At 42.1% G+C, this 21531-nt stretch overlaps 1 protein-coding gene across 2 annotated transcripts in view; it reads right to left on the reverse strand.

Annotated features, from left to right (window-relative positions):
* Positions 1–377: 377 nt before the first annotated feature.
* Positions 378–21531, reverse strand: part of snx19b (sorting nexin 19b) — a 44653-nt gene continuing 23499 nt past the window's right edge. For both annotated transcript variants that reach the window (XM_078246869.1, XM_078246870.1), the window contains exons 12-14: positions 7733–7917; positions 5153–5240; positions 378–1894 (exon numbers count right to left, since the gene is read on the reverse strand). In XM_078246869.1, coding sequence (XP_078102995.1) covers positions 1771–1894; positions 5153–5240; positions 7733–7917 — 397 coding nt within the window. In that variant the 3' untranslated portion in view covers positions 378–1770. The remainder of the gene's footprint in view (positions 1895–5152; positions 5241–7732; positions 7918–21531) is intronic.

Below are 21531 nucleotides of genomic sequence, written 5' to 3' on the forward strand. Positions count from 1 at the left end.
GAACAGCTTGTTTATTGCTAAGGCCATATGGTCAAAATTAAATGATTGATTAATAATGTAATAACAATAACTTATAACAATGACTTATTTCACCAGTAAATTGCTGGTAAATGACAAAAACAAGGACCAGATGGGAAAAGGGTATTTTACAATAACTTAAGATGCACCAAGGCTGGCGAGTTTCAAGGGAACGCACCGTCTGTGTTGTTTTTCCGACAGCTGCAGACTGTTAAGTCCCGGTGTTGGAATCCTCTACAGGGAAATACAGTCACACTTTACACCGCTTAACGTAAGCTGTCAGCATTTTAACCATTGTGTTTAATCCAGCTACTAGCTAACGGTAACGCAGCGTCCCGTGCAGCGATGCTTCTGACGTCAGGCAATGCAACAAGGCACCGAAATTTTCGTTCTTATTCGGTCTCGTTACTACCGTTTACGTCGGAACCGGTGCCCTGTTGGCACCACGTTTCAGTACCCAACCCTATTAGTAACACGTGTCGCTTTTTCTACTGTATTAATCTACTGTGTTGATCCACATAGTGCACAGCCAACAGTTTTCATAGGGACATTTTCCTCAGCTAAAGTAGTTCTAGTGAAAATCGTCCACAGTGAGGTCTGTGGATTTTCCAGAAGGGCCTGGGACACATTGCTCCTGAATTTCTTTTACTTAATTCTGGAATGCTGTGATCACCACAAATTAAACAATATTGTTTTGGGGGTGGAGGCCGACATTTACAGAGACTGGATAGCATAGACAGATACCACTAAAAGTAAGTGAGACTCCCGCAGTTCACTGTTTACGTTATTGAATGGACCTAGACCAACACCATAGCTCAAGCCTTCATATACCTGTTTTTCTGGATCCCAGTTCTTATATGATTTAGACATTAACTGCACAGATAATTCTCACAGGGGCCTGTTAAAGGAACTGTGACACATCTGTAAAGCCAGTAAAATATGTTATGGCCAACTCTTCACCACACTACAGCATGTATTTTTTCTACACCTGGACCATTTGCAGGTTAAAAATCACTGCCAGATACATGCAATCCCTCGGGAAGGCTCAGATTTAGGAAGTATAGCTCACATTATGTCAGAATCGCATGTGTGGCTTGATACAAAGCCAGTGGGATGTTAAAGAATGGGTCAACAGAGAATAGAAACAGTGATGCTAAATCCCAATAAGGCATTTTGAGATTTAAGTTGAAGGAAAGGGCAAATCCTGCTTCTCCAGATTAGAACAACAGGTGTTACTACCCAGAAACGGCGAGAGGGGATGAGGGCAGAGTGCGAAGACCATCTGAAGTGAGTTTAGTCAAAGCCGGAGAGTTTAGCAAGCAGGAAGAGGCCTGATGTGGAGATCGGAGAAGGCTTTGCCACATGTTTAGATCTGACCAGCACGTCAGACACGTTCTCAGATCAAACACAAACCAGGTTCTCTCATGTAATCAAAGCTGCTTCAAATGTAGTTTGTGTAAAAGTGTGTGTGTGTGTGTGTGTGTGTATACAGGACGCTGTGTTCAAGAGCCTATATGTCAACACATCAACATGTAATTAAAGACCGGCTTGAGGTAACTCAGGAATTTAAAGTGGGGACAGAGAATATTCAGTCTCACACGAAACCTTCACTTACACTCTCATCGCAGAACATTAGTAGAACAGGAGCGGCCTCGCTGTCACAGTGCTTTATGGCAATCTATCAGTCGTGAATGAGCAGTTATGATGATGGAAATAAAACTGGGGTTGCAGGGGTTGCTGTGGGGTTTCTTCTCATGCCAGCAGCTTTTCTGGGTTCTTGGAGAGGGTACGCAACAGGCTCCTCTGAAAATCTTCCTCAGGTATTTCAGGAACCAGGAACTCTAGCAGAAGATCAAATATGCAGTAGACCAGATGTCTGAGGGAACACAGGACAAGCAGTCAGCATCATTTCTTCAGCTTAATGTGAATGAGACTGGGTGAGGAGATGCTATTAAAACATAGCTGACGTGAGGCCCCCTTGGTTAGGCTCGGAGCTCTGTAACCTGTTTGAGTTTTTCACACTCACTTGGAGTCTTTGAAGCTCTCTTATGACAACAAAATGAATACCATCTTATTAAAACCCATTAGCTTGCCAATATATGACCAGTTTAGAATGAAGAGTAAAAGATGGTCGATAAAATGACACTTGATAAAATGCTGTCCGATAATCAAATAAACTGGAAAGATAACAAAACATACATCAAATTACAAACTTACAAAATGTACAACTACTAATGGTAGCTTAAACGAACTAATCATTTAAGTTAGGTTATTTTATTTGGATATTTCTATCTCCCTTTCACACTGACTGTTTAATCCAATTTTGGTAGTGGTTCACCTAAACATTTGGTAATATGAAATTTTCCAAATGACATAGAGTCCATGTGTGACATAATTTAGTAAGGCACATACCTGTCAATTTAATGTGCCCGAATTCACAGTCAATGTCAGAACAAAACATGGTAAGGTTCAGGAGGCTCTCACATAGAACTGAGAAAGCATTGCTCAACCAATGACATTTCCCAGGAGTACAAGGAGCTCTATCATTATCAAATGGAACAAGTTGGAGACCAGTGAGACTTCTTGAAGAGCTCTGTGTCTGGCAAAATTCAGTAACCATGTAAGAAAAGCCTTAATCAAAGCCAACATTTGAATGAAGTCTTTAATAAATTAAAGGAAAAAGTGAAAAGTTTTCAATATTTGGTTTTGTTCAGTGCATCCTGATGTTTGTCTGGGACTCCGTATATCAAATCATAACACCACATGAGGTGGAGCTAACGGATTTCAGCCACAGATTGTTTCTACATTTGTATATCTTTTTATACTTCCTCTTCAGCTGTTTACGCAACTGTCTGTTGTCTAGTATATAGAAACTAATTCATGCTGTATGATTCCCGGTGACCTTTTTTCCATGTCTGTGTGCAAGTGAGCACGTCCACCCCCTGGCCACTGGATTAGACATCCCTGCTTGTTTAACAAAAACCAGCACCTCCAACCAGCAAACGTGGCTGCACCCGAGTATACGTGCATGCAGGAGGATCATCAGGTATTGTTTTAACATTAAAGTAGGCATGACCTGTGAGCTCGGTGAATGGCGTGGTGTCATTATGGTTGCTAGATGCGCCATTATCAATCGAAACACACTCCCTCAGATTATTTTGCGGTTTGCTGAGAATGGGGTAAGAAAAAATAAGCACAGAGGGGCCAGAGAAGAATGGCCACACATATTTAACAGCAGAAGAAGCATCACTGTGAATGAATTGGTTACTGCATATAAAGACTGTGCCAGCTTTGATTTCTGTCAACTAAGAACAAAAAAAAAAAAGGCTACAGTAATCACTAAACTAGAAGACTAAAGAGTGGAAATCATCACATGGTCTGAAATGTGGATTCATTTTGCCTAGTGTCAGAGAACAGCTGGGTGGTGGGGGTGTGTGTGAAGGTACAAAGAAGATCTACTTTAATCAGTGCCTGTCCTGGAGCACTACATGACATATATTGTTATTTTCAGAATAGGCTGCACTACTCAGCAATTTCTTTTAGAAAAAAGTTTGTTTTCAACACAGGGCAAACATATGTATTCTATAGTGCTGCCGCGATTAGTCGACTTAGTCGACGTAATCGACCATTAAAATAAGTTGATGGCAATTTTTTTTGTCGACGTCGTCGTTTTACTATTGACTGCCTATTTATTTTTGGTCTCCTGTCTAAAACGGCTCGCCGTAATTCACCTCCACACCAGTTTCTGCGCTGTGCGTGCCCTGCTGGTTAATCTGCTCTCCTCTTTCTCCTCCCTCCACCCCGCCTTCACTGCTTTGATTTGAAAAATGGCAGAGGCTGGTAAAAGAGTGGTCTGTAACTTCGCCGTACGAGTTGAGTTGAGGCTGCACAGTTTGACCAGCGGGCAGTGGTGCGCAGGCCGCCGGATGGTGTTGCTAAGAACTTGCAATGTATAACTATTATCAGACCGGCCCTCGCGGCCTCGAAACACTACCAGCCCACCGGGAAAAGTCCCGACTCCGCCTCTGAACGTAAGTATATGATTATTAATGAAACGGCGAGCAAGTCTGTACTGTTTATTAACCCTTGACAAGTACAATGACTGTCTTTGGATGTTAAACAGGCTACTTAGACTTTGGCAGTAATGTTTTAAACCCCGCCATGCACGTGTAAATGCGAGCAGCTCCACACTGCCTGCGTGGTGTTTCTGTTGTGTGTCAGCTGCGTGGCTGCTGCGTGGATTTTTGTCTTTTTACACCAGAAAGGTGTCTGACGCGGCGCTGCTGCTGCTAGCCTTGTCTGTACACATGTATGTTTGTTGATTTACTACACTCAAGCAGTAGTATACTTCATGTTAAACATAAATATATACTGATTTGATTACAGCAAAGACAACGTCGGCAGTATTGACGGCAAAATAGGCTATTCTGTTCTGTATTGACAGGTGCAATATTTTAAAATCGATAATTATTTATTTATTTTTTTAAATTACATTATATCTGCATTTATGTCATTTTTTATTTGGTAACATTTAAGTTATTTATATTGTTTATGGCACAAGTGACATTTTATGTGTTGGCCCTTCAGTTGAGTTCAAAATAAAATGGACGAAATAACAAACACTTTTTTCACTTGATTTTTTTTTTTTAATTAGTCGTTAAGATTAGTCGACTAATCGAAAAATTAGTCGAAAGATTAATCGTTAGAAAATGAGTCGTTAGTGGCAGCACTAGTATTCTACACCTTAAGCCCCATTTTTTTGCCTATTTTTGTTAACCGTTTTTGAAGAATTTGCATTATGGAAAAACATGCTAAATGGCTATGAGCAGTTCTGCCTTTTTATACTGCAACCATGTATGTACAGACAACCACTGGATTGCTTTCGATCAGATTGGAAAGATCTGAAGTTATAAAAACTCATTCTTTATGATTTATAAGCAAATTAATGGACATTTATCAGTGATGAAAACGAAAGTACAGATACATATCCAAGTGTGTGTGGAAAAAGTGGTGCGGCTGCTTTTTTTACCCCCTTCTCTATGCATCCCCAATGCACTAGTGTTCAGCGCACTGGGTACCTAAAAAGGCAACTGAATGTAATTAAGTGGCCATTGAGTGTATAGTGTATGTTCACCTGTTAATGTTGGGGTCTTGAAGGGAGTCCAGTGCAGTCTGCCAGCTGAGTTTGTACTTCTCTGAGCCCAACATGTCTGAGATCAAATCTAGAAACACAAAGACACAGAGAACACTTTATAACCAGCTGTTTGCTGTGTGTGTCTATTCCTCTTTCATGATTATAAGATGAGGAACTCATTTTATCTGTAGAATTAAAGCATCATTTACAGTAGGGCCATACTAATGCTGGAGTTTTGAGGCTGATAGTGACATTTGAAAGCATGAAATCTGATAACTAGAAAATGCATTTCCTGCAGAAAATGCGTGGGAATGCTGAATAGCTGAATTGCTAAAGCTAAACTGGATGAATAGCTTAAATCAGTAAGAAGAAGTTGAAGTAGTGAGAATAGCTGACAAAGTATGAATGGTTTCAATTAACATAAATGTCATTAAAAAGTTGAATAACACCACTAATATATAAAATAATTTATTTTCTAACTGAAATTATGATCAAGTCTGGAAGACTTACAAATATGAGAAACAGAGATGAAAATGCGGAAATATGAAATAAATTGTTTGAAAAATCTCAAATGGATTGCACTGCACTGCTGAAAAACTTGGAAGATGAAATGTAAAATTGTCAGTTGGAAGATGAAATGCATTACCTTATTAAGCTAAGAGCTGAAATACATTTCTAGAAAAGCTGGAAGCTAAACTGTAATACTGTCAAAAGTGGAAGTTCAAATAAATTGACTAAAAAGGCTAAAAGTATAAATACTTTGTATTATTATCAGACATATCCATTGCGTAGAACAAAAAAGCATGACCCTAAAGAGCTGAGAAGTGAATATATTGCCTGAAAAGAAGCAGGCTATATACATGGATGAAATCACAAATCACAAATGACACTAGAAAGAGGGAGGGAGGGAGAGAGAGAGAGAGAGAGAGAGAGAGAGAGAGAGAGAGAGAGAGAGAGAGAGAGGAAAAGAGAAACAGAAGGAGGAGAGAGAGAGAGAGAGAGAGAGAGACAGAAGGAGGGAGGGAGAGAGAGAAAGGGAGGGATGGAGAGAGGGAAGGCGAGAGAGACAGAAGAAGGGAGAGAGAGAGACAGAAGGAGGTAGACAGACAGAGACAGCGAGAAACAGACAAAGACAGGGAGAAACAGAAACAGACAGACAGACAGAGACAGGCAGACAAACACAGACAGACAGAAACTAACAGAGACAGGCAGACAAACACAGACAGACAGAGACAGAAACAAACAGAGAGAGACAGACAGACAGGAAGAGACAGAAACAGACAGACAGACAGACAGAGACAGACAGACAAACAAACAGAGAGACAGAGACAGGGAGAAACAGACAGAGACAGACAGACAGAGAGAAACAAACAGACAGTCAAAGAGACAGAGACAGACAGAGAGAGACAGGGAGAAACAGAAACAGACAGACAGAAGTGGAACGCAAAAGATATAGACTAATGTTCATATTACTGCCTGTAGTATTCAAGTTGACTGTCTGTGAAAGGGTTGTCATGTACTAATGACCTGTGACCATGTTGATAAGCATCCTTTGAAGTCTGTGATGAGATCTTTTTCATCTTTAATCAGGTTAACGACCGTGTCACCTGCTGAAACTGTCACCTGGAGCTATTCAGAGACACAGAGCAAGCTCTCAAATAAAGGCTCAGACTGCTAAAACAATAAGGGGTATCAGTCAAATGATGTAATCGTGACCACCACAATGCCTTTGTGAATGCAGCAATATAATATTTATGTGGATAAACTTAAAAATGTGGGCATATCAGCGATTTAAAAAAGTGGTTTGCTAGGAGTTTCGCTGGGAAATGTGGAGGATGTTTAACATGGCAGCGAATGGAGGAAGATTTGGAACTGTTGTCATTTGGAAGCTCATCGAGCCAAATGTATAACTCAAATCGTATAAATGAGAGCACATTGGCTGAAACTAGACAAAAATACCTACGTTTTGATGTATAAATTGTATATGACAAGTAAAAATTGTGGGTGTGAGAGCAATTTATAGAGAAGGGACAAAGATAATTTTTTAAGGCTCCACACTCTACTTGATGACATCATTCACTCTGGCAGACGCAACACACACATTAGAAACGCAGAACAATCCTGAAATGATCACTAAACTTAAACAGCTTTTTCACAAGAACTGTAAAAGATATCAAACTGAAAAAATATAGCCTAATACCTGAAGTTTTTGTGAATGGTTTAAAGTTTGAATCACATCTGTAGGTAAAAGTATGACAGAGCTGAAAACTTTGGGAGTGGAAGAGGATTTGAACGATTTGAAGCATGCTCTCATTGAGTTTAATGTTAAAATAAAATGTTTAAAAGCTTAATTTATTTAAAAAAGTATAAATAGTAGAAAAACGTTGAAGAAGTCCCATCATTAGCTGAAAGAGCTGAACATTTTAAAAGTTGAATGGTTTTAATAGCTGAACGTATGCAGAAGTTACGGAGAGCCATAAAACGTACGGAATAATAATAAGAAGTTTATAAAGAACAGAATAACAATAGTTGGAATGCTGTTGAACAGCATTCCCACTAATAATATATACCGGCATGTACCTGGTAGGAGTCTCATCAGACAGTGTAAGGCTTGTTGCCTGGTACTGTCCTTCTGCTGCTGGCTACGTTCAAGTTGAGGGGCCGTAGGCAGAGCTCCTCCTGGCCACACAGACTCCTGGATGACCTGCAGGTACACCACCCAGTATGCAGGGCATGTCAGGTTTGCTACGCTTACATCCAGCCATCTGAAATTAACAAACACACAAACAGTGGTTTTGAGTTAGCACAGTTGATTCTCAGTTGTATCTCATGTCAAGGTACAATGACGTTGGCAACAGTTGGTTAACCTCCTGACTTTAAGGTCCAGTCAATATGTTGTGACCTTATCATCATGCCTGGCCTGAGCAGTACAGAATGATGCTGGCTTCAGACCAGCCAATCCCTTCAAATCTAACCTATGACTCATTGCATTCCCACGCGGATTTGAAATTTATAGTAGAGGAGTCTGGCCTGGCACGGTCAAACTGGGCCCATTTACCTTTCTTTTTCACGCCAAGATTTACCATCTGAGGGGTGAAAACACAGCCAGTCATCATCCAGACTGGATAAGGGGATTATTTAAAAGCACAAAGTAAAAGCTAAAAACAACATCTCAATTAGACTCAAGTATTCAAGCATTGTATGGGTCTAAAGCAAAAACCTGTAGGAAATACTAGCGATTTGGAAGTAGTCTTAATGAAAACAATGTAACTAAGTATATACAAACTTGTTATGTTCAAGACCATAGACTGTATATAAAGATGGTTGAGGGGTCTCCACTCGCTCCCCCCAAAATATCCCAGATACTGATGACATCTTGTAATTTTGGAGCTAAAGTCTGCGCAGTAGTGATCGAGCGGTGGAGCCGCTATATCGAGGTCCCGCCCATACACCCGCATGACCAATTGCGAGTCAATTGCAGCTGTCAATCAGGACTTTTCACCCAGTTTTTATAGCAGCAAATAACTAATAAAAACCAAACTGATCAGAAAAATTAACACTTGAACAAACATCAGAGTGATAAGACAGAAACCATCTTTGGGAAAAATGTATTTGGCGTGTACTTTGATTTTTTTGTTTGGTCCATGTCCCATCCGCTAACATGGAGGGGGCCAGACAGCCACCAGGGGGCGATCATGATGTTTTAAGGCCATTTTATGGTTCTGTGGAGGCGTAGAGGGGTCTGCGGGGGTACGCCGTTGATTTGACGCAGAAGCATAAAGCGGCCTTTAGGTTCACTTATACAGTCTAAGCATCAACCCCTATTTAAGACTATTTAAGGCCTTGAATAAGATCATTCCAGATACTGTAAGAGTTTTCCAGGACTAACAGAAAAGCTAAAAAAGTGGGGGAAAATAATCTTGTATCAACATTCGTAGGATACATTTCTATAAGTCAGTAGCCAGTCAACTGCTGCCAGGGCAAACACTCATTCAGAGGCTCGAGTCTTAGACACTGTCGCCACAAATATGTCCGAAACCAGTTTTATTCTCTTTTGAAAAAAATTAGTTATACATGCCCAATGCTGCAGCATAATTATAGTTAATTACAGTATATTTGTTTTTTAAAGTTTTTCCTTACGCAAAAAGCATGAATTCAAATTCCAGTTTGAATTCATGCTTCAGACTTCAAAGAGACATTTGAGGGCAAATCTAAGTTTAAAAGATTAAAATGGAAATAAATGAGGTTGTTATGAAAATAAATTCTACACACACATGCACATACACAGATAATGTTGCAAACTATACAACTTTACCGTCCTTACCACTGAAGTCTAGCCTCACCCCTAGTAACAAGAGTGTATTTTGGACAAGGCTGGTTAAAGCTCAGCAGGTGGACAATGAAGTTTGTTCCTTCACCAGCTCATACCAGTCAGAGACAAGCTCACTAAATCACACTGAGTTATGACTGGCCAATGCAAACAGGAATATATGGACAATGAGACCTACAGTCACTGACAGCCAGACACACTAAAGAAGCTGAAGAAACCGAGACATTATTTGGACTAATACAGAGTTTGTCAGGGATTCCAGTCACTTTAGTGCAGTGACTGTAAATCTTTAGAATGATTAAATCTCCTGATGGTTACATGCTGTTGCAGGAGAACAATGTTTATCATTCCTTAAGGGCTTGCCGTGTTTCGGTGACTGCCACACATTCATTTTGACGTTTTAGATTTTTGACTGGGAGACACTATGGAAGCAACAACTAATGGAAAAAGTGACAGAGTCTTAGGAGTCAAGTTGGGTCGCTGTATGAGCTACGAGAAGGGAAGCCAATACTTATTTGGACAAGTGAGTGACACAAGTAATGAACTGTCTAAGTTGGCAGAGGAGGTTGATGAGCGACTGCTTTTCAGACTAGAGCAGACTGGCCTTGGTTCAGATCAAATACACAGTGACATTTAATAAATGTGTGTTGGCTCGGGTTATGTTAGCGTGTCTCATTTGTCCAGAAGAAAGATAACATAACTGCTAGTTATAAGGCTGCCTAATATTTGATGAAGCTAAAATGCTACTTTAAATGAATTACACATGTGACATGGACATGCACATACACACATCCCTGTGTGACTAAAGTGCAGAGTTCTAAATTCCAATGACTTTACTGACATTTTCTATTTCACATGCAATTGAATGCTAAACAAAACCCCATCATAATCTGTACGGCTATAGTTATCAACACATACAATGCACCATTTAATTCCCTTCAAAGCTTTGCTCATTCCAAGCAAATCAAGATTATAAATAAATACAAATAGTCATAAATACAAATAATCAACACCACAAAAAAGACAACAGTCCTGTCCAGCAACTATTGCTTAACAAATGAGGACAACCATTTTCGGTGTGGTTATATGTGGAGACCATGAACGTGTCTTAAAGGACCATCAAGAAATGGGAGCAGATAAAAATAGTGTGTTTTCCCGTAATGTTCGTCTGTGTTTATGGCAGGAATCATGCGCTATGTTCCTAAACACAGAAAAAAATTCACTGGTTAAAAACAGAGTGTCCTAATCTATCTTCACACTTCAGTTTAAATTAACATGCTGACACGGTCTGCTCTGGGATCTGATTTAATTAAGGGCACGCAGCGGACGGACTATTCAAAATGTTCCAGGCTAAGTTTCCATCTGCTGAGGCCAATCAGAATATGATCAAGATAATGAAATAATGGTAATATCAAATACCAGGCAATAATACCTGGCAGCAACTTGTCAGCAGGAACTTTTCATTATAATCATGGCTGCACTGTAAGAGCAAGTTAAAAAAGATGTACAGTTTTATTTTTCAACATTGATATCTACTAAGTGGCAACCTCTACTGCTGGCGACCTTCCGAAGTGAAAGCCAACAACATGCCACTGTGGCACAATGACCTGCATACCAAATACCAAGGTAGAGGGCCAAAACTAAGTAGGACAACGTGCTTCATATCAGTAGTGTCTATGGTTTTATTTTTCAGTAGGAATACTCTTTTTTATTTTAATCAACTTATTTTAGAAGTTCCAAGGTAAGGTACAAACTGTAGGGTGATCGCGCTTTGCAGTTGCTGACATTGGCACTATTACAGACGTAGCTCTTATTTAAATCAAACCTCAATACATATTTATTTAGAATAGCATTTAATACATAGTAGCACTGTGACATTTTTCTTTTCTTCCTCCTCCTCCTTTTATGTAACATCTTTTCTGCATGTTATGTTTTATTCTTTTCCCATTTTACTGAATGTCATGTTTTTAATCTTGGTCCTTGATGTATAGCACTTTGGATACCTGTTGGTTGCCGTAAAACCCCATATAAATAAATGTTGACTGATTGATTGATTATGCTGTAATGAATGTATCACTCAATTGTGCACATATGCACAATAAAATTCAAAAGGAGGTGATTCTTCAGATCAGTCTATACACATTTTTCACACTTTCACACCAGCACTCCCCCCCCTTCAGTATATTTACAATTTCCATTTCAGCTGCATGGATGAATGAATAACAATCCAGCTACATGCTTTACATGCATGTGAGCAAATAGAAGTTAAATGAGAGTCACAAACTTAAAAGGTGCCCTGTGGAGTTTTCTTATAAATAAACAAGAGTTATGTTTACATTCACAGTTACTAACCAAACACATTGTGTTTATCCTTGAGCTCTAACAAACACGGCGAGCACACTTCCTTATAAATAAAAAGTTTGCAAAGCTTTTTATTTTTACATTTTACATTTGCATTATAAACCAGTTTGCAGTCTTCTTCCCTGCCTTTGCTGCAGCCTATCCTGGCGTGTTACCGCCACCTGTAGATTAGTAGATCAGAATAGTGTGTGATTGGTTGGTGCATGCGTGTCCTTGTGCACGTGCACGAGAGAAACAGAAACCCACTCATAGAAAAACAGCACCATAGCGCTGCTAGAGGTCTAAAACTCTGCAGAGTTCCTTTAACATATTGTGCACTGTCGTACATCATAACAAACATAGCAGAATTTGCTATCAAGTTACAATAATTGATTCATTTCATGCAAAACCTCTACTACTACTCAGTGTGAGATGAGGTGAGAGTTTCTCACACTTACTAATGCATTATGATTTATTAATCTTCAACAGCAAAATAGGTTTTAAAACCCATCATTGCTGCAGCCTGTAAGAAAACCCAAAATTATCTTTCTCCTTGATAACATTTGAACTCAACACCGTTTTTTAATTTGTTGCAACCCCTCCCTCCTGCAGACCAGGTGCCAAATGTCGCACATATTGTGTGTATCGTTCGGTAACTAGCCTGTGGTGTCTGAATAAAATTGTAATGAGCATTTAGACATAACCAGTGCCTAAGGGACTAACAGATAAATGAGGACAGAAATGTTTCCTGATCTATGTCCGTAAAGGGCTAAACACTTGCACCTCAACTTGCAATACAGTAAATTTCCATAGCTGCTGGTGGAAATTGTGAAATAATGTTCAAAGGTTTAAAAAAAAAAAAAAGCACAAGGAATAAAAATTAATCTGAGATTTAATAATAGTGTAACCAGTCAGAGAGGTGAAAACATAATAGACTGATACAACTTGTAGCTGGACGATAGGACGGAAGCTACATGTTGCCTGATTTATCTCACAGTAATAAAAAAATTAGTTTTCACTGGACACCATGTCTCATCCAGGCATGTTTTCCCTCAAACTATCTACACTATAGGTTCAGAGTAGAGCCCGACCAATAAAGGATTTTTAAGGCCGATCCATCCATCCATCCATCCATCTTCATCCGCTTATCCGGGGTCGGGTCGCGGGGGTAGCAGCTCAAGCAGGGGACCCCAAACTTCCCTTTCCCGGGCCACATTAACCAGCTCCGACTGGGGGATCCCGAGGCGTTCCCAGGCCAGGTTAGAGATATAATCCCTCCACCTAGTCCTGGGTCTCCCCCGAGGCCTCCTCCCAGCTGGACGTGCCTGGAAAACCTCCCTAGGGAGGCGCCCAGAGGGCATCCTTACCAGATGCCCGAACCACCTCAACTGGCTCCTTTCGACGCAAAGGAGCAGCGGCTCTACTCCGAGCTCCTCACGGATAACTGAGCTTCTCACCCTATCTCTAAGGGAGACGCCAGCTACCCTCCTGAGGAAACCCATTTCGGCCGCTTGTACCCTGGATCTTGTTCTTTCGGTCATGACCCAGCCTTCATGACCATAGGTGAGGGTAGGAACAAAAAACTGACCGGTAGATTGAGAGCTTTGCCTTCTGGCTCAGCTCTCTTTTTACGTCTAACGGTGCGATAAATTGAATGTAATACCGCACCTGCTGTGCCGATTCTCCGACCAATCTCCGCTCCATTGTCCCCTCACTTTCGCGAACAAGACCCCAAGGTACTTGAACTCCTTCACTTGGGGGTAAGGACTCATTCCCTACCTGGAGAAGGCACTCCATCGGTTTCCTGCTGAGAACCATGGCCTCCGATTTAGAGGTGCTGATCCTCATCCCAGCCGCTTCACACTCGGCTGCGAACCGATCCAGTGAGTGCTGAAGGTCACAGGCCGATGATGCCATCAGGACCACATCATCTGCAAAAAGCAGCGATGAGATCCCCAGCCCACCGAACTGCAACCCCTCTCCACCCCGACTACGCCTCGATATCCTGTCCATAAATACTACAAACAGGATTGGTGACAAAGCGCAGCCCTGGCGGAGGCCAACTCTCACCTGAAGCGAGTCCGACTTACTGCCGAGAACCCGGACACAGCTCTCGCTTTGGTCGTACAGAGATTGGATGGCCCTGAGAAGGGACCCCCTCACCCTGTACTCCCGCAGCACCTCCCACAGTATCTCCCGGGGCACCCTGGTCATACGCCTTCTCCAGATCCACAAAACACATGTAGACTGGTTGGGCATACTCCCAGGCTCCCTCCAGGATCCTTGCGAGAGTAAAGATCTGGTCCGTTGTTCCACGACCAGGGACGGAATCCGCATTGTTCCTCTTCAACCTGAGATTCGACTATCGACCCGAACCCTCCTTTCCAGCACCTTGGAGTAGACTTTACCGGGAGGCTGAGAAGTGTGATACCCCTGTAATTGGCACACACCCTCTGGTCCCCCTTTTTTAAAAGGGAACCACCACCCGGTCTGCCACTCCTTAGGCACCGTCCCAGACTTCCACGCAATGTTGAAGGCGTGTCAACCAAGACAACCCCTCCACACCCAGAGCTTTAAGCATTTCTGGGCGGATCTCATCAATTCCTGGGGCTTTGCCACTGTGGAGTTGTTTAACTACCTCAGCAACCTCCACCAGGAAAATTGATGCCAATCCCCCCCCCCTCATCCTCCAGCTCTGCCTCTACCATAGAGGGCGTATTAGTCGGATTTAGGAGTTCCTCAAAGTGCTCCTTCCACCGCCCTATTACCTCCTCAGTTGAGGTCAACAGCGTCCCCATCCTTACTGTACACAGCTTGGATGGTTCTCCGCTTCCCCCCTCCTGAGGTGGCGAACGGTTTTCAGAAGTACCTTGGTGCCGACCGAAAGTCCTTCTCCATGTCTTCTCGAACTTCTCCCACACACGCTGCTTTGCCTCTTTCACGGCAGAGGCTGCAGCCCTTCGAGCCCTTCGGTGCCTTGCAGCTGCCTCCGGGTCGTCTGGGATAACATATCCCGGAAAGACTCCTTCTTCAGTCGGACGGCTTCCCTGACCACCGGTGTCCACCACGGTGTTCGTGGGTTACCGCCCCTTGAGGCACCTAAGACCCTAAGACCACAGCTCCTCACCGCAGCTTCAGCAATGGAAACTTTGAACATTGTCCACTCAGGTTCAATGCCCCCAGCCTCCACAGGGATGCACGAAAAGCTCCGCCCGGAGGTGTGAGTTGAAAGTCTGTCGGACAGGGCCTCCTCAGGCGTTCCCAATTTACCCGCACTACCCGTTTGGGCTTACCAGGTCTGTCCAGAGTCTTCCCCCACCCCTGACCCAACTCACCACCAGATGGTGATCGGTTGACAGCTCCGCCCCTCTCTTCACCCGAGTGTCCAAAACATATGGCCTCAGATCAGATGAAAGCGATTATAAAATCGATCATTGACCTTTGGCCTAGGGTGCTCTGGTACCAAGTACACTTATGAGCATCCCTATGTTCGAACATGGTGTTCGTTATAGACAATCCATGACTAGCACAGAAGTCCAACAACAAACAACCACTCTGGTTTAGATCAGGGAGGCCGTTCCTCCCAATCACGCCTCTCCATGTGTCTCCATCATTACCCACGTGCGCGTTGAAGTCCCCCCCAGCAGAACTATGGAGTCCCCGACTGGAGCCCCATGCAGGACTCACTCAAGGTCTCCAAGAAGGCCGAATACTCTGAACTCTTGTTTTGGTGCATATGCACAAACAACAGTCAGAGTTTTCCCCCCACAACCCACAGGCGTAGGGGAGCGACCCTCTCGTCCACGGGTTAAACTCCAACGTAGCGGCGCTCAGCCGAGGGGCTTGTGAGTATCCCCACACCCGCCCGGCGCCTCACACCCTGGGCAACTCCGGAGAAGAAAAGAGTCCAACCCCTATCCAGGAGTATGGTTCCAGAACCAAGACTGTGCGTAGAGGTAAGCCCCACCAGATCTAACCGGTAGCGCTCCACCTCCCGCACAAGTTCCGGCTCCTTCCCCCACAGAGAGGTGACATTCCACGTCCCCAGAGCCAGCCTCTGCTGCCCGGGTCTGGTCCGTCGAGGCCCCTGACCTTCACTGCCACCCATGTGGCAGCGCACCCGACCCCAGCGGTTCCTCCCACAGGTGGTGGGCCCATGGGATGGAGGGATGTCCGCCACGTAGCTTTTTCGGGCTGTGCCCAACCGGGCTCCGTGGCAAACCCGGCCACCAGACGCTCGCTGACGAGCCCATCTGGGCCTGGCTCCAGACGGGGGCACCGGGCTTCCTCCGGGCAGGGTCACTTCATCCCTTCCTCAATTTTTTTTTTAAGGCCGATATGGATACAAATATTTGGTGATTTAAAAATCCGATATTCCGATATATTGGCCGATATATACAGTATATATTTTTTTAAGTCCAGAAACGCGTAATAAAACATAAACAGATTTCCCTAACATTAGTTATTTGTAGTTATTTATAAGTCCTCACTAAAATAATATGATTATGCAGTTTAAAAATAAACTTGTTTGTTTTATTGTCGCAACAGAACAGAGGAACATCAAAATATAAAGTTCTGATAAATAAAATGTATAAAAATACAAACTTAGATAGATAAATTAGATAGATAAACTAAGATATGAAACTTAAAGGGTTAAACGCGTATGTTGCCAACAGGGACGGTGTAGAGTTCCCTCTGGTGGACAAACTATGCAACGCCAACACTCTAACATGGTGGAACGGTGTTTCGTCCATTTTTATTTAATTTTTTTAATTTATCAGCCATTATAAATGCCGATACCGATAGTTTGGAAAATGCCTAATATCGGCCGATAAGATCGGCCCGCCGATATATCGGTCGGGCTCTAGTTCAGAGGGACACCTTTTTTTAGGATTTAAAAAGACATTTACTCAGACTGTAGTTATGCAGGCAGGATGTGGAGTCAAAAACAGCAAATAAACACATTTCCAATGGCTGTGGTCTGTGTGCATCACGCTCACATACACAGGTCTGTCTGTTATCTTAAATTACCTCCATATGTTTGAGCTGCAGGCAGAGTCTTTTGAGTACAGTACAGAGCTACAAATAAAATCCTTCTTTTCAGAACTCAACAGGATGAACACACAAAAGCTTCTCTGAATTTGATCTCCAGTCACTCTTGCTAGTATATAAACTCATTGTTTAAATCATTGAGATGTCACATTGAACAAATCCATCTTTTTGCTTCCAGACTGGTAGTGGTACAGTAAAGTATCAGATCTCAACGGCAGAGTCCAGTACACGATCACTGTTGTTACGTGCTAAAAATGGAAGAAAACACACTGGAAGCGTAAAAATACCCTCAGGACGTGTTTATGTGCGTTTATGTGCCATATCATGAGTGAAACATGAGCTGTTACGTGATCTGTGTAGACAGCTGGATTGATTAAAATAGGAGCGTATTTGGGGCAACTTCTAGCACACCCGGTAGAGCATGCGCCCTGTGTAGACTGAGTCCTTGGCAGCAGCCCGGGGTTTAAATCTGAACCGTGACCCTTTTCGGCGTGTCATCCTCTCTCTCTCACCCCACTTTCTAGCTGCTCTTTAATCTTGAATTAATAGGAGTGTCTCTGTTGCGTCAGACGCGCATAAGACACACTGCTGAAATGCTTTCTGTGTAGATGCGCCATTGGAATCATAAACACAAGAATCTCTTTACCATACTCATATTCTATCATCCTAAATACAATATACGCAGTTTTGGTTTAACCCACATATCGTATCAACCCTCTATTCTATCTTTACTCAACATCCAGGCACACAGGCTTGTATCTATTTAAATACCTTTTGTGTTAAATAATGCAATGCATCTTTGTAGATGATCTGAAAAATTGATTTGTAGAGGTGTAAATGAGTGCAAATTGTCATTAGGAAGAATGCAACCAACCGGTAGTGAGAGACCTGCTTAACTGTGACCTCAGTCCTGAGGGGAGTGTGTAACGACTAGGAATTTGTACTGTTTACTCCAGTTCCCATTAAAAGTTCCACTGTCAGTAAATGTCTTATATCAAAGTCTTACATTAAAGAGAACAGCAGGAGAACATGGACATCATGAAAACAGTTTACATCCCCCACAGATGAGATCATTTATCTGCAGCCTGTGAGCAATAAGAAGGAATCCCCAGTCATGAGGTGGACACGGCAGTGAGGGCAGACAGGAGTCATGTGATGAGCTTTGCACATGACCATGGCCAAATAGTTCCTGGGTAAAAGGACGCCGCTGAGTTTCCTAATATGAACACGCCATGACACGAAACTAGAAGCTGTGCTAGTAGTGAATGAGAGCATGGCAAAAATGACAAGTGTCTGGGACTAATGGAAAGGCTCATTTTGTCCTTTATATTTTTGTAGTCTTCGGGGTGCCCGAGCAAGTTATGCGTAAAGGTGCCATGTGGTGGTTTTCATGCCACAATGTACCTTTAGTAGGATCTTTTAAAGTGCAGGTCCCAGTTTTGTTTGCATCGCATGCTTGCGGACAACCACACCAACAACACAATAAACCTTCCTGCCAGTGTTTTAATGCTATTCACCTGGCCTAACTATATTAAAAGAATCGGCTTTTCAAGTGACAAGAAAGGAATTGCAGTCAATGTGTTTGTTAGACCTACACACAATGTGTTTTGGTGAGAAACCCTGTCCCATATAGTACTCTTTTTAAAAGAGTAACTTTGTGACATAACTAGCTAATATTTTGACAAAGAAAAATAATAACATCTCCCTGAAGCCCCATTTGGATGGGATTTATTTTTTCAGGGAGTTTGGTATGCAACATTTGCCATAGTTTTCATCATTGAGGAGCAGCCGCATTAGTGTCAATGTATTTATTGCCAAATTAAAACGTGGTCAGTAATTGAAGATGTTGTGCAGAAGTACCGCTTGACCCTTGTCTGTCCTGATGGGACTTGAATGTCCCAAAAACACTAGATATTTGGCACAGTAATTAATAAAAAAGAGAGCACTCTGAGCAGGATTAGAACTGCTAATCAGCACACACATTATTACAAATAATCCATTTAACTTTTCAGAAATAAATGCTGTCAAAATGGGGTTATCATTGCTAATAATTGGTTCAGGAGAAAGATTTAGTGATTGAGTAGGAATCCTGAGGTAACAACAATAATTCATTCGAGACATTGCAACAAATTGTCCTTTTTTGTAACTACGTTGATAGATACAGTTATCCTATGTCCATGATACAGCTCTTAAAATTATAGTACATTCCATTGTTTCTTTTAAAAGAAACCCTGGGTGGCAAAAATAAAGTCCGTGCCAGGTGCTCACCAAAACCAGCTCTGTTCAGTTTAAGAATCAGGGGACAAAATTTGAGGTCAGTCAATATGTTGAAGTGATAATTAACCAGCATTAACAGCCAACCCGTACTCAGAATAGTCATGGCTATTACAGAAGTAGAGACTAAGATTAACTCTACATCTGTTTATTTACAACATACACTATTTGTGGATATAGCAGCATGATGGTGTTTACAGCGTTTACTAAATGAAATGATCATGTACTAAAACCACACAGGTTTTTGTTGGGCATACCACCCAAAAAGATATTTTTAGATTTTTTTTTACCATTCAAATGTTTGCTGTGAAGCAATGTTAACACAGAAAAAGAAGCCAGAATGGTGCATTAGAGGGTAATGTAAATTTTACATAAAACAACAAAAAAATCACACTAATTTTAGTGTTTTGACACCCTCTTTACACTGAATGTGCTTTAGTCGTCTGTCTCACATTCTCAAACGCAACAGGTACGATTTAATTGTAGTCAATACAGCTGCTTACACTGGCTCTGTCATGGCTCACACTTAGTTTACTTGCACTCTGTCTTTTCTGCTTGTTGGAGGACCTGTTACATGCCTCTCAAAATCCACAGACTGGGTGCAGCTCCTTGTTGATGACTGGCTTGTGGCCTGTGTGACCCACGGCTGATTAGAAATAACTACTGGTTTGTGTTTGTATTTTTCTGAGCTCTTTTGACTGGTTCTGTCTGATGTTGCCAGGCCACTGTCAGTCAAATAAGACCACACTCATGATGAAGCAGATTAACCGAGTTATTTTTTTCCCCAACTTTAACTTTATTTTTTTCTTCTTTAGTCATGAATATATAATGTTGTATATAGAGAAATTGTTATTTTTTTGAAAACCAAGTTTTTAGGGGCTTTAATATTTCTCTATTTGCCTAAATTAGTCAAAATTTGGAGGACCATTAGAGGACATCTAAACACTTAAAATATAACTATGAATTGTAAAACAAAAAAAACTATCTGTGGTGGGCGGGTATGCTGTAAGTGTAAATTCAGTGAGGACAACGGCATGTACACGTCAATGATTGTGGCACTCCGCCGCAACAAAGGAGATGCACAAACAGATGCAAAAGGTATGATGAGACCCTCAACACTAGGGACCAAAAAGGCAAACACATTAACAGGAAGGGTCGATTCATCCTCATCATCATTTAATAGTCATACTACAGAAAGATCCATCCCTGCAGACTTACAACAGCAGAGTCAGAAAGAGACCGACCAAACTTCCAAACTATGCAGTGAACACCACAGATGTCAGCAGTGAGCACAGTTGTTTTTACCTAACTGTGTGATGTGTCTGCTCCCAGCGAGGCGTACACCTCAGTCCAGCCCTGTAGCACATGGCTCGTCACATAACTACCTCCATTCAGGCCATGGTGCCGTCTTACAGCCGTCTGCACTGCTGTCTAAAGTCAGCTCTGTTTCTCTGTGCATGTTTGAGTGTGTGCACGTACATGGCGGGTTTGATTTTATTAGGACTGTCGTGGCGCCTTGTTCCCCATGGCTGGTCAAAACACAGACATGTGATGTTACAGCCCTGAGCCAGAATGGAATCACATATGGTCCACAGAGATTAACATTAACACCGTCTTGGTTCCACACTTGTCACATCTTAGCACACAATACCAACACTGAGATAGATCAGTGCATGCAAACAAACACACACACACACAGGTCAAGGTTCCTGCCTATGCTACAATAACATCCATCGAACATAGTCTCTGCTTCCATCACCATTGCAGTCTTATGGCAATCACCAAAGAGATTACTTTACCCCTTGGCCAATGCAATCACACACGCACGCACACGCGCACACGCACACACACACACACACACACACACACACACACACACACACACACACACCTTTCAACCAATTATAGCTGACAAATGCCAAGTAATTCTATATGAGAGATTTTGATCTCAAAGAGTCTTAGACAGTAGAGCATTATTGCTACCATGAAAACCGCCAGTTGTTTTCCAGCTCTACTCTGTCAGAGAGATATTTTTCAAGCAAGATGAGAGCGCCCAACCAATGTTCTGCTCTCTGCCTGTGGGCTTAATGTGGCTTAAATTCAGCAAACTATGTAGTGTAACAGTATTAAAGCTACACTGGATTATCTCAGGAGACGTTTGCAATACATGTGTATGTCACCAGTCTGTTCTATCAGCCTGCTAGTTTTACAAACGTCTTGCAGATGTCTGTGCCCACTTTACTGGTATTTGTTTTAAGGTATACAGCAAGTATACAGTACTGATCATAAAGAAAATATAGAAAGAAAGATACAGAATATTACAACAATGCTGTTTTAATATGAACACACACACTCAAGAGAGCAGAGACCTCGCCAGCTACTC

This window comes from Sander vitreus, chromosome 3, assembly GCF_031162955.1.
Source record: "Sander vitreus isolate 19-12246 chromosome 3, sanVit1, whole genome shotgun sequence".
Taxonomy (NCBI): domain Eukaryota; kingdom Metazoa; phylum Chordata; class Actinopteri; order Perciformes; family Percidae; genus Sander; species Sander vitreus.